At 40.6% G+C, this 14,065-nt stretch overlaps 1 protein-coding gene and 2 long non-coding RNA genes across 4 annotated transcripts in view; 1 reads left to right on the forward strand and 2 right to left on the reverse strand.

Moving 5' to 3' along the window:
* On the forward strand, positions 1 to 7,373 carry LOC122667968. The gene is made up of 3 exons (XR_006333882.1): positions 1 to 14; positions 6,852 to 6,856; positions 7,277 to 7,373. It is a non-coding gene; the product is annotated as an uncharacterized LOC122667968 (long non-coding RNA).
* Positions 7,320 to 12,415, reverse strand: LOC122667965 (mitochondrial import inner membrane translocase subunit TIM17-2-like). 2 transcript variants are annotated; one of them, XM_043864469.1, is made up of 2 exons: positions 11,598 to 12,415; positions 7,320 to 7,423 (listed from the first exon to the last, which is right to left on the reverse strand). In XM_043864469.1, exon 1 carries the CDS (start codon positions 12,299 to 12,301, stop codon positions 11,624 to 11,626), a length of 678 nt encoding a protein of 225 aa, XP_043720404.1. In that variant the 5' UTR covers positions 12,302 to 12,415; the 3' UTR covers positions 7,320 to 7,423; positions 11,598 to 11,623. The 2 variants fall into 2 exon arrangements, with proteins under 2 accessions (XP_043720404.1, XP_043720405.1); XM_043864470.1 differs by having other exon boundaries at positions 7,320 to 7,489.
* LOC122667969 overlaps positions 10,387 to 14,065 on the reverse strand; it is a 16,454-nt gene continuing 12,775 nt past the window's right edge. Inside the window, exon 3 of the long non-coding RNA XR_006333883.1 lies at positions 10,387 to 10,666. This is a non-coding gene — a long non-coding RNA (uncharacterized LOC122667969). The remainder of the gene's footprint in view (positions 10,667 to 14,065) is intronic.

Raw genomic sequence — 14,065 nt, forward strand, 5'->3', positions numbered from 1 at the left:
TTGTTGACTGGAGAGTCGACAATCAAAGAATTTGGCAGCCGGGATAGATGATCTGCAACCAAATTTTCACACCCTTTCTTATCCCTAATTTCAAGATCAAATTCTTGCAACAACAGGACCCACCTAATGAAGCCTTGGCATCTTTCTTCTGTACAAGATATTTGATAATTGCATGGTCAGTATAAACAATCACATGTGATCCAACCAAGTAGGGCCTAAACTTCTCTAAAGTAAACACAATAGCTAAAAATTCTTTCTCAGTGGTGGTATAAGTAAGTTGTGCATCATTAAGAGTCCTACTTGCATAATAAATCACATGGGGCAATTTGTTGATTCTTTGCCCAAGAACAGCCCCTATAGCAAAATCAGAGGCATCACACATAAGCTCAAATGAAACTGTCCAAATTGGAGCTTGAATAATGGGGGCTGAAGTCAACGCTCTTTTCAATTGCTCAAAACTATCATGACACTAAGAAGAGAAATCAAATGGGCAGTCCTTTGCCAAAAGAGAGGTGAGAGGTCTAGCTATCTGGCTAAAATCCTGGATGAATCTTCTATAAAAACCTGCATGGCCAAGAAAAGATCTAATATCCTTCACACTCTTGGGTGGTGATAAATTGGCAATAAGGTCCACCTCAGATCTATCAACCTTTATCCCTTCCGGACACAATGTGACCAAGAACTATGCCTTGCTTCACCATGAAGTGGCACTTCTCCCAATTCAGGACCAAGTTCTTTTTTATGCATCTTTTAAGAATCAAAGAGAGATGATGCAAGCAATTAGAAAAAGTAGAGCCGTGAATAGGAAAATCATCCATAAACACCTCTAGGAAGTACTCTACCATATCAGAAAAGATACTCATCATGCACCTTTGGAATGTAGCAGGGGCATTGCAAAGCCCAAAAAACATACGCTAGTAAGGAAAGGTTCCATAAGGGTATGTGAAAGTGGTCTTGTGTTGGTCCTCTAGAGCAATAGGAATTTGGTTATAACCTGCATAACCATCAAGAAAACAATAATATTCATGGCCAGCTAGTCTCTCTAACATCTGATCAATAAAAGGCAAGGGGAAGTGGTCATTCCAAGTTGCCGCATTCAATTTCCTATAGTCAATGCACACTCTCCATCCCGTTTGGATACGGGTTGGAATCAACTCATTATTAGCATTCTCAACTACAGTGACTCCTTCTTTCTTAGGCACAACCTGCATAGGACTCACCCATTGGCTATCAGAAATAGGATAAATGATGCCAAATAGCTTGAGTAGCAGCACCATAGCATGCTACAAACTCTGCCTGCATAGTCGAAGTGGCCACCAATGTCTGCTTTTTACTCTTTTATGATACTGCCCCTCCTGCCATCAAGAAAACATAACCTGATGTGGATTTCCTGTCATCCTCATAGCCAGCAATGTCGGAGTCTGTATACCCCACCAGCTTGAGTTCAGGAACATGTCTGTAAGTAAGCATATAATCTCCTATCCCCTTTAAGTACCTCAATACTTTCTTGGCAGCAACCCAGTGGCTAAAACCAGGATCTGACTAATACCTGCCAAGAAGTCCCATCACAAAAGCAATATCCGGTCTGGTACAGACCTGAGCATATATGATACTACCAAGTGCGCTAGCATAAGGGACCTTCTTCATTTCATCCCTCTCAGCTTCATTTTTTGAGCACTGTGTCGAGCTCAGCTTGTCACCCTTGAGAACAGGAACATTCCTAGGTTTGCAATCCAGCATACTGAACCTCTCCAGAACACAATCAACATAACCCCTCTTAGAAAGACTTAATATATGGCGAGAACGATCCCTATGGATCTCAATGCCAAGGATAAAAGAAGCCTCACCAAGGTCCTTCATGTCAAATTCCCTATATAATAGTTGTTTTGTATTATGCAACATTCCTAGGTCACTGCTTGCAAGCAAGATGTCATCCACATAAAGAATAAGAAAACAAAATTTGCTCCCACTGACCTTGTGATATATATACTGATCCACTGTTTCCCACAAAATCGAATAAAGTCACAACATTGTCGAACTTCAGATACCACTGCCTAGAAGCTTGTTGGATACCATAAATAGACTTCTTAAGTCTACACACAAGATGATTTGAACCATCTATTGCAAAACCCTCAAGTTGAACCATATAGATTTCTTCATCAAGATTGTCATTGAGAAAGGCGGTTTTAACATCCATCTGATGCAACTCCATATCAAAATAAGCTACCAATGCCATGATCACCTTGAAAGAATCCTTCGAAGAGACTGGAGAAAAGGTCCCGTTATAGTCTACTCTCTCTCTCTGAGTGAATCCTTTGGCTACCAGTCTGGCTTTAAACCTCTCAACTTTTCCTTTGGAATCCCTTTTGGTTTTATACACCTATTTGGAACTAATGGGCTTACAACCTTTAGGTAAATCAACAAGCTCCCAAACATCATTATGTTTCATCGATTGCATTTCATCTCTCATCGTATCTAACCACAAATCTGACTAAGGACTAGAAACAGCGCCTGAATAAGTAACTGGATCAACCACACTACCAATGTCATAGTCACGTTCTCCCAGATATGCCTCATAGATAGATGGTATAGCTAGCTTTCTCTCCCTAATGGATCTCTGTAATGGTGCCACCACTGCCTCAACCTGAATCTGAAGAATCTCAGCTAGAACTGCATCAATGATAGGATCCTCAATCGTATCCTAAATAAGAGGAATCTTATCAGGTGTTATATGAATGTCGGGGACCGTATCAATATCAGGCTCCTGAACTCTAGCAGGTGTAACCAATGGTGCAGTATGCCCCACATCCGTCTGAATAGGTAGAAGAACAGGTACTGATGTACCAACCATGTATCTATATTGAACAGTCTGAGAACAGTCATTCTTTTTTGCCACATCAAATTTCAGAAACTTCGCTGTCTGTGACTCCACAATCCTAATACCTCCGCAAGGATTATAAAATTCATATTCCTTCAAATGATCTGGGTAGCTAATAAAGTAACAACGAGTAGTCTTGAGATCCAACTTGTTTAAAGTTAGATTATACAACTGCACTTCTGCAAGGCACCCCCAAACTCTAAGATGGTTTAAACTGAGTTTATGGTCGGTTCACAACTCAAAAGGGGTAAGAGGAACAACTTTAGTAGGTACACGGTTAATGATATAAAGAATAGTTTTTAAGGCTTCACCCTATAAGAACTTAGGTAAATTTGTCCTACTAACCATACTCTTCACCATGTCTATAAGGGTGCGGTTACGCTTTTTGGTGACCCCATTTTGTTCAGGACTTCCTGACATAGTAAACTGACTAACTATTCTAGAATCCTCTAGGTATTTGGCAAACGAGCTCTTAAGCTGTCCAGCATCGCCATCTCTGCCATAATACCCAATCCATTGATCAGATCTAACAATTTTAATAACTTTCCCTAACTGTTTCTCAACTTCAGTTCTAAAAATCTTGAACTTGTCAAGAGATTCAGACTTTTCTTTAATTAAGTACAGGTATCCATATCGGGAATAGTAGTCTATAAAAGTGATGAAATAAAAATTTCTACACAATGTGACTGAATAGGGACCACTAATATCAGTGTGAATAACCTCCAACAGGTCAGAAATACGGACTGCAGTTTTTTTTTTTTTTTAGTCATTTTTCTCTTACAACAGTCTACACAAGTTTCTAGATCACTTTCGAAAGTAGATAGGATGTCAGACTTTATCAGCCTTTCCACTCTTGCCTTAGAAATATGACCTAGCCTCTTATGCCACAATATGAAAGACCGTTCTTTAGGTAAGGGTCTTTTGGAAACAATGCTTTTAACATTATAGGAGAGGTAGATATCATTGGGAGACAAACACAATCTGCACAATCCATTGGGACATAAGGCAAGAACGAACTTTACTTGAATAAAAAACAAATTAACCATACTGTTCTTTATTTCAAGATGGTAACCACTAATGTCCAAAACTAAAATCGAAATTAAATTTTGCCTGAAGGACGGTACATAAAAAGTGTTCTTTAAAGTCATATTAAAACCAGAATCTAATAATAAAATGACATCTTCCACGAACTTTGCGTCAGAATGTCCATTGTTTCCTACGACTAGCCTTGATTCATCCTTGTTTGCCCTCCTGCGGTTTATGAACCCCTGTATGGTAAAAGCAACATGATTAGTTGCACCGCTATCTAGCCACCAAGAATTGGATGAGGCTTCTGATAGATTGAATTCATAAACAAAAGCCAAAGAATCATTACCTGATGACTGTTTTGGCTTGATTAACCAAACCTTGTATTTGTCGCAGTCCTTCTTTATGTGACCCTTCTTCTTACAAAAGAAGCAGTGATCACTCTCTTTCTTCAAAGAGTCTTTTTTGGGTCTCAAATTGTTAGTCTGATCAGACTGTTTATTGGCAAGCTTATGAGTATGATTTTTAGACTTTTTACTCTTACGGGTTTTGGAAGTAAACAGGACAACATGCTTTTTGTCTTTCTTCAGTTTCTCTTCCTCAAACACAACCCTAGAAATTAGGTCATTAATACTCCAGACTCCATCTTGAGAAATGTAATTGGTTTGAATGATGTCAAATTCAGAAGGTAGGGTATTTAGGGCTTGATGGACAATTATGGCATTTGGAAGAGGAATGTTCAAGAACTTGAGTTTAGTTTGGTAATCAATTATCCTAATAATGTAATCCCTAACACCTTCAGAACCATCATATTCCATAATAAACAGCCCTTGCAGAAGTATCCTAATCTCAACATTCGATGAAACTCTGTATCTTTTAGAAATTGCATCTAGCAATTCCCCGGCAGTACATTGATCAGGCATACCACTTTTTAGGTGTTCTGATATCGACCTCTTTATGGACAGTATACTGAGTCAATTACTCTTTTGCCATGCAGCATGCACGGATTTTTCGTCCTCAGTACTATCAGCAATTAGATCCATTGGTTTATCCATAACAAGGTACGTGTACACATCTACCATTTTCATAGCAAACATAATGTCCTCTTTCTACTTGTTAAAGTTTGACCCAGTAAGAATCTCAATAGTGACCATGTAATTGTTGACAGAAAAAGTGATTGAAAATTTAAACAATAAACAATACAATAATCAGCAAGATGCAAGTATAGCTTGAAACCTTATAAGTTAATGAGAATTTTACACACGTTGTGAAAACATCTTTAGACTGAATTCCTAACATGCAATTGTAAAAATCCCTACATACCAGTGACCATGAAAATACAACTCAACTTTCAAAATCCACCACCTTTGGGTGTGCAGAATTCTAGGATCAACTTATTCACATGCATACTGTATATGTATCCCTTCAAGTACCAATACATGACTACCACCTTTGGGTGTATGATCACACATCAAAGTTGAAGGACATCCCACAACTGTATGAGACCGGTGTTTGACAAATCCAACAAAGAAGGTCGATTTGATGGCTGTACCTGTCGAACCAATGGAACCCTCTCTTGAGATTTTTCAAAATTGCTTACATTCTTAAACAATTTGTGTTATTTTATGATTTATGACAAAAAGCTTAAATGTCTTAAAACTAACAAAAAAAACTAATAATTATGTTCATCAAGGTAGGTATTCCAACAAGTCAGAAAATTAACTCGGTTCCCAATGGAACGAACCGATAAATTTTAGAAAAAGGTATGCATCAATAGAATACCAAAAATATTTAAAATATGCATATTTGATCAAAACAGAGGATACCACTGTGTAGAATACAGAAAAACAGAACTAACGCAGAAAACGAAACCCCAAACAGAATCTCATAGCCCACAGAAAAATCGGTCAAAGTTTAGGTCAAAAAATGACTGGCCCTGGTGCTGACCGGTCTGTACGGTCAAACCAATCTAATCAGCCCGAGTCAATCCCAATCTAATCGGTCCTATTCAGCCCCGGTCCAAACGGGTCGGCAGGTCAGGCCGTCAGGTCAAAAAATAGGTCGACCCAACCTGACAACTCACGTTAGCAAAACCCTAAAGCTATTAAGGGGCGCACGATAGCAAAACATCAAAAAGTCCTTTTTTTTTTAAAAAAAAAAAAAAACTTAACCTGAGAGTGAGATCTACTCGCGACTTCCTCCGACGCATGAGGGCGCATCCAACGACCGACGATGGCAATCCGCCCATCAAAACGCTCAGCTCTCCGAGCTCTACCACCTATGTCCTCTGTTTCACTTTTCGCCGAAGAAAAAATCTGACAAAAAGCCAATGTCCGTACAGGTTTTCCAAAAGATTGTAAATACCCTAAAAAACTTGATTCGAAACAAAAAAAATTCGATTCCTTTAGCATGATCTATTATTTTGAATCCATATAGGTTCAAGAACAAGTCTATGAAAGCTTTGATACCACATATTAAATTAATTTGATCTGAATAAAAACAAAATCCCAAAAGCCAGGATCTCTATAGGATATTCAATAACATAATCAAATAAATAATATAACACAGAGATAAACCACCAACCTTGTTTCGCATCCATGGTAACGATGATCGCAGCGAAAAATAAAGACCAAAAATCTAGGTACTTCCCCTCTATTCCCAAAATAACTGGATTGATAAGACTACCTTACAGGAATGATGAACACTAAATATCTTCCTCTCTGTTTAGAATGCTCTCAACAGAAATTGAGAACTAATATAATTAAAGAGCGTTTTCTAGGGGGAGCATTGCCCTACACATGCATAAAGGCCAATGAGAGCACGCACATAAGCATCTTGGGGCAGAAAACTCATCGCCCCCCACCCCTCTCCCGCTCACTGTCTGGGAATAGGGGCAAACCAACCACAACAACAAACCCAACCCCCACCCCCAACCCCAACAGAGGAGAGTTGGTCCAAAAAATAACTATTAAACCTTTTAATTGTAAATTTTTTTTTTTTCTTAAATCCGATGAATTTGATTGCAACTTTTAGTAAAATTTAATAATCAAATTTGATATATTTAGAGATTAATTACACAATCATGTTTGGTAGATTACAAAATGTTATTATTTTAGTTTTGCCTCTAACATCATTTCCATCCTTGTATTTTCGTCCTTGCAACAAGAGGGGAGCCTTCCCTTTTCATATGGATTACTCGAATCATCCACTCCCACACCTTCATAATAAATATCATGATCAATTGCGCAAAAAAATTTCCCCACTAATAACAACCCATATACACAACCTACTACAGTCAAAGAACCATAACCAATCGAAAGTACTGAAGGAAACAGCAAAAAAAGGGAGAGGTAAGACTGTTAATGTAAGTAGCACCATTCCATCTAATTAACCATTGGAATATATTTCCTGCAAATAAACTTTCTTCCATGCTTATTGTTATCCTTTATCTTCTGTAGTTCCCACCATTCAAACAAGCCCATAACCAAATTTCCACGCCTCATCAATGATCAGTCCCACCTGCAAAATCGCAATCAATGGACTCTTTATCGGGCTTAAACCAATTCACCTTTAAAAGCAGACCAACTGCTACCAACCGAAGGACAGCCTACTACAAACTACAGATATTAAAGATGCATGGCAAAAATGTTTGATTCGGGTGACAAGAGGAGTAAGCAACCAAAGTGTGAAAGAGAGGCATGAAGCATCCAAAGGTAGAAACAACTCCTCCCTTCCTTCTAGGTAGTGCAAAGATGGATTAATACACGAAACCAAATAAACAAACAACCATTACCTTATGACTGTTACTCTTGTCAGAAGCCAAGGTGCATCCAACAAACTAAATGAAAGAACCCAATTCCCAGAAGAAAAAAAATGAAAGAACCCAAAATATTCCAGAATCCAGCAAACAAAAGTACCCTTAATTTTTTATTTTTTTTCTTTTTTTGGGGGGGGGGGGGTATACAAGGATAATTCCCACCCAACCTTTAACCCTCTACCAATGAGGCAGGATTCAATCCAGGGTCTCCACTACCAACAGCAGGGGACCTTACACCAGGCCAAGGGCAGTACCTCATTGCAGTACCCCCAGCACATTCACAAAAGTGATATAAATAAATAAATAAATATATATGGAGGAGCAAAATATAGACAAGCATATAATTATTAAAAAAGAAAAACAGAATCACAGTAAGTTGTCCAGCTAGAACCCATCTCTCTTTGCATTAGTTATGGATGAGATGACTAGGCAAGTGGAAGAAAAAGTCCCATGGTGTGTTTGTTTGCCAATATAGTTTTGTTGGCAAGGCAAAAAGAGGTAACAAAAAGTTAGAATCATGGAGGAAAAAGGCTCATAATTAAACAGTTTTGAGAAAATCAACTTAAAGACAATGTCTAGGGAGATGTTTAAAAAAAAATAGCAGCAGCATGAGGCTATAATTGAAATAGAAGAGCAGACCCAAAGCCTTTGTCTTTCTATTTTAATGATTTAATAGTAAATAAGAAGTCAAAGACTGAGAAGTGTCCGGTAGCATTACAACAGGATGGATGAAGAGGACAGGTGCTGCAAGACTTGCTACATGATCAGCACATTCAATTACATTGAAGGGTATTTTTATTATATGGCTTTCAGATAGGCCTGCTTCGTAGAGAAAAATGATCACATTTTCTTTCGGGGGGGGTGGTGATGGAGGGAACACAAAAATAATACAAGTTATTAGTTTTCACACTCCTTTTCTTTTCTTTTTATTTTGGGGAGGGGTGGGGAGTGGAGAAGCCTACGTAATACAAGTTTAACTAAGTTATGAATGTTGGCCTGGCAAGAATATAAAGGACAGAATGAGAAAAGAATGCATTCATAGGAACATAAACACAGAAGCAAATAGGTAGCAATTTTTTTTCAAAGTTCAACCATTATGTTTGGGATTTCTTTATTAGCTGGTTTTGATTAAGAATTTTATATTTTCAACTTTGTACTCAGTAGCCAGTTTTGTTTCGGTACCTTCCATCTCTCTCCCCTGCTTTCTCTACATCTTTACTGCCCTCCCCTGCCTCTCCACTGCCGCCCTCCGCTCCCTCCCACACCCATCCCCGCCCCTCTCTCTCTCTCTTTATTTCTATTCTATTTCTAGCTCTCTCCATCCCTCCTCAATCCATTACCCATTCCTCTAGTTTCTGCACTAATCTCCCTCTCCCAAATATAAAATGGAATCTCTACCTTGCCCTGTCGAAGTTCAAGCAGACATCCTTTTTTAATCCCTTTACAGTATACAAAGTGAAGTGGAGGAGCATTCATCCTATCCAGGATGGGTATACAAAGTGGAGGCAGAGATGTGTTGCAACTGTATAATGTGTGCATAACAGCCGTCGGGGAATTGTTTCCGAGATGGGAGTGGGATCCTTGTTCTGCCACCTTCCCATCGTTGATCACTGCTATGACATGGGCGTTCCTTATTAACGAGAGGCAATGTGCAACAATAACAGTGACCTTACCCGAACAAGCATGCTCCAGTGCCTCCTGTACACACCTCTCAAACTCTGCATCCAGGGCACTGGTGACCTCATCCAGCAGCATCACCTCCGCTTTCCTCACGAAAGCCCGAGCTATGGCAATCCTCTGCCTCTGTTTGCCAGACAATTGGACCGGTCTCTCTCCCACCCAGGTGCATTATCCAAATTCTAGAGCCAATATGAATGTGAGGGCATTTGCCAATGTCACAGCCTCAACATCCTTAGCGACGCTCACAAACATGTGCCATAAGAAATGTTATCATTTATGGTGGCCACAAAGAAGCAGGGCTTATAAGGCACCAATGCCATCTGGTGTCTCAGTGACTTGAGATTGTATTCCCAAATGTCCTTTCCGTCGATCAATACCCATTCAGATGATGGCTCGTAGAACAGCTGTATCAGTGCAATGACCGAGCTCTTACCACACCAACTCCAGTTTTGTTTCGGTATCTCTCTCCCTCCCTCCCTCCTATGCCCGGATTTATTTAAAGGGTTAGACAGAGATAGGCCTGCTTCGTAGAGATATCCTTTTTTAATCCCTTCTACAGTATACAAAGTGAAGGGGAGGAGCATTCATCCTCTCCAGGATGGATATACGAAGTGGAGGCAGAGATGCATTGCAACCGTATTATGTGTGCATAACAGCCATCGGGGAATTGTTACAAGAGACGGGAGCGGGAGAGAGCAGAGAGAGAGAAGTGGGGAGAGAGGGTGCGGGAGGAAGGAGGCAGAAGAGGGGTAGAGAACTAGAGATACACAGGTGGAGGGAGACAGAGGGCCAAAAAACGAGTGATGCAGTTTATCCAAACGGAAATAGCTAAATAGCTAATAAGGGAAAAGGTTGAAATATAAAAGTTTTAAACAAAACCTGCTAATAAGGAACCTCAAACATAATATTTAAAAATGAGCTACCTCAAACATAGTTTTTTTAAACATTGGGTACATCAACTACAATTTACCACTTTTTTTAAAGAATCTATTGCGACTACGCAGTCAAGAGGAATCTCTCAACTGCACACCTAATTGTGCAATATGGAAGGGTGATCTAGCAAATCAGACCTACGAAACGGTCTCTATTGACCATGTGTTAAATTTGACACTCAAATTCCACATATAACCTCCCATGTATTGGCATATTAATTTGTATATTTAATCATGCATTCTTCCATTGGACTTTCAAAGGTTTATTTTTCTACTTGACCAACTCTATTTGGTCTGCAAGTAGACACATGAACAGGGGACCTTGGGATCTATCTGCCCACAAAATTTCAGCCACTCCAAAATCCCACCTGCTATGTTGTAGATATTTGAGCCGCCCATAGATTCCATAATGGGCATGGTGTCAAGAAACTCTTCTTTTTTTCTAAAGAGCATTGGGGGGTGGTTTACTCATGGTACAACTAAGACCAGTGAAGCACTTGGTATGTTCAATTCCTTAAAATTAATATGAGCCTACAGGAATGCTTCGGTTGTTGTTATCACTACCAATTCCAGAGGTCTTCGCCTCTGCCAACATAAATCCAGTCCACCTCAACCATATCAAGCCTGGTAATACTCGCTGCCTGTCCAGGACTCAGCAATCAGATGTCAAAATAGACTTAAGAATCCAACAGCACCAGACAACCCTTCATCAATATCAATATGGTGTGGTTGCTTTTAGCATGCTGATAAAGCTACTTACTTGCACTATAATTTCTTTTTCAGTGGAAGTGCGAAATTTGAATATGGATGTAATCTATTAGGAGACATCATGTAAACGTAAAAATTGATGAAAACAGGGGGAAAAAAGATAGAGAAAAAGGAAATTAAAGGTACTCTGACTAGTATGGTAGAAAAGCTACTGTTGCAAGATATTGCCTAAGTACTGGTTACAAACATGTTCTGGACATGACCATTATTAATCGCAATTAACAGAGCTTCTGATCTTAGCTTCCCTCAGATTTCCAGTGATATAAATAGAATAAAAATAAGAAAGATATCAACGTATACATTTCAAAGCTGGACCATTAAACAACACAACATGAATCCGACCATAGACCTGCTAATCTGACATCAACCCAAGTAAAAACAAAAGGAGCTACCGAAATAAATGTAATAAAAAGGGGGCATTCCTACTGTAAACTAAAGTTTCAGGACAAAGGGCGAAAGCATCAAGCATAAATAAAGAAAACAAATCCTCTCTTACCACTACATTAATCACGGACAATCAGCTCACTTGTACTCAAACGAAGGGATCGGCGTGCTCGGCGTATCAAAGCTCTCCAAAATCTCTGTCTTGCCTCCACCACCGGTCGTCCCCGACTCCTGCTTCTTGCCGCCACCAAATAACCCTCCAAACCAAGAAGAAGAAGATGAATCCTCTGTCTGAGTCTCATGAGACGCTGGAGCCGTATTGGGAAACTGACCCATTGGAAATCCAGGGGCACCGGCCATATTGGGAATGGGTTCCTCCATAGGGGGGAAATTTTGAGGAGCACTAAGAACCCTGTTGAGCATGATCCCAGCTCCTTCAATCAAAGCAAGCAATACCCCACCAAACACAGCGGACCTCGACGCCGCACCTAACCCCTGACGCATCTGGAGGAAGCCACCAGTGGCGGCTCCGGCGATGATGGAGTTCCAGGGATCTTCCTTCTGGCGCATGTAGACCATGGTGCAGTCGAAGGCGGAAAAAAGACCACCCCAGACGGCAAAGCTGCCCCCTACACGTGGAGCATTCATGCGCACCGCCTGGGAGCCACCGATCAATCGCTCGCCCTTGGGGGAGTTATAGACACCTTTTATGAAGTGAAAAGCTGAGCCACCAACAGCGCCCATGCCAAAGGCACCGCCGATATCATCTAGGATTCGATCCGGGCAAGGCTCACGCGAGGTCTCTGGGGTTCCCATGGGGTCAGAAAAGATGTGATTTTGGGTTTCTCTCTTTCAATGTTGATGATATGAGATTTGGAGACTATGAAGATGGTAATGACGCTTCAGAAAACTTCTAATAAACTTCCCAGAGGCAGAAATGAAGCGGTGGAATTTTCCCAGACCCAGTCGAGACTCGAGAGAGAGGAGAGTACTCCTGTTCTGTTGCGGAGTCTGAAACCCTATAAAGTTTAGGCTTTAGGGTTGCTGGCTTGTTGCCGACTATCGATAACTGCTTTCTGCAGGGTTTTAAAACGCGTAATCGGTCAAAGCCGATTCGATTCGAATCAGATCTTAATTGGTTTGAGTCGGTCCGATCCAACCAGTCTTTATCAATACAAGGGTGAAACAGAGATCAGCCCTGAATCGGGAATTAATTAAGGAATTTGATCCAATTCAATTGAAAATACAAAGCTCTGCAATTGATTCTCGACTTGGTGTTGCCTCTTCCTCCTCTCAAGATGAGCTTACTTGCTAGGCTCCTTCGTCACTTGGTAACCAAGTTGGACTTATCCAGCACTTCCAACCCTGCTTCTGCTTCCTCTTCCATGTTGGTACCTGTAGACCCTGAATTTTGTCACCCCCCTCGACAATAATAACAACTGAACGTGGATTGACGAAGTTTCTCTCTCCAGAAGGGTTGGACCACCTAACCTACTCCATTTGTACCCCGATAAGGTTCAGACAAGCATTTTTAAGTGCAAAATACTCAATGATAGTCAAGGGTGTAGAAACAGTTGTTGCATCAAAAAACCTCGGGTCCTCGGATCCACCTACGAGCGGTACCTGCACAAAGTAGCAAACGGGCAAGTAGGGGATTCTCCGATGCCTAAGTCAGGTCTCTCTGTAGCAAACAGATGAAACAATGAGGATTCTCAAAGTCTCCATCCCTTCTATGGGGTATTACCTTCCCTTTTATAGGGTTTTATCTCTTTATGGCGTGGTGCCAATGTAAAGGTCCTGATGTGACCACTGGAGAAGCCTTCCTTAGGAGAGGAGGCGGAATGTTTCTCTGTCTCTGATATGGAGAGTCCTGTATGGAGAGTTTCTTTATTGGAATGAGGTCCCCTATGAGCGTAGGAGCTCCTTTTTTGGTGTGCATCATGAGATGCGCATAAATGTGATGGAGAGTGGCGGCCCTTCTTGAAGAATGGTTTATCCTATTAGATAGTGGTTTCATCCACTAGAGAGTGGTATTGTCCACCTAATCATTGCTTTTGGTGGCTGAAGGTGTGCTTTAGGCCTTCTGTCATACAGCTGCCCCTAGTGAGGGGTAATGTTTTGGGGTGCATAGGGCTGGCGATGATAGGTTAATTGACCTGATGGTAGAGCCAGCTTCTTCATGCTTCTATGGGGGATCTGATGGATCCTCTTAGCCACGGACTTCCAGGCGAATAGTTCTTACCTGGTGGATCCATTATGGGTTTTTTGGGCGGATAATTCTTACCCAATGGATCTGTCGTGGGCCCTTGGGTAGTATATAGTTCTTACCCATAGACCGTCACTCCCGATGCCACGTGTTGGGAGTTTATTGGGTGGCCATTATATGGTATACCAACAGTGATTGGAAACATTGCCAGAAATTTTGTTGGCACCAAATTAAAGTCTATCGTTTAATTCAAAATTAAAATATTTTTTAACATAAATTTGGACTAAAAATTATACCTTTGGATAGTGCTCGGAAAAATGAATCCAATAGTATATTTTGTGTTAAAAAATGACACTTGGGTGCAAAGCAGGGTC

This window comes from Telopea speciosissima, chromosome 7 (genome assembly GCF_018873765.1).
Source record: "Telopea speciosissima isolate NSW1024214 ecotype Mountain lineage chromosome 7, Tspe_v1, whole genome shotgun sequence".
NCBI lineage: Eukaryota > Viridiplantae > Streptophyta > Magnoliopsida > Proteales > Proteaceae > Telopea > Telopea speciosissima.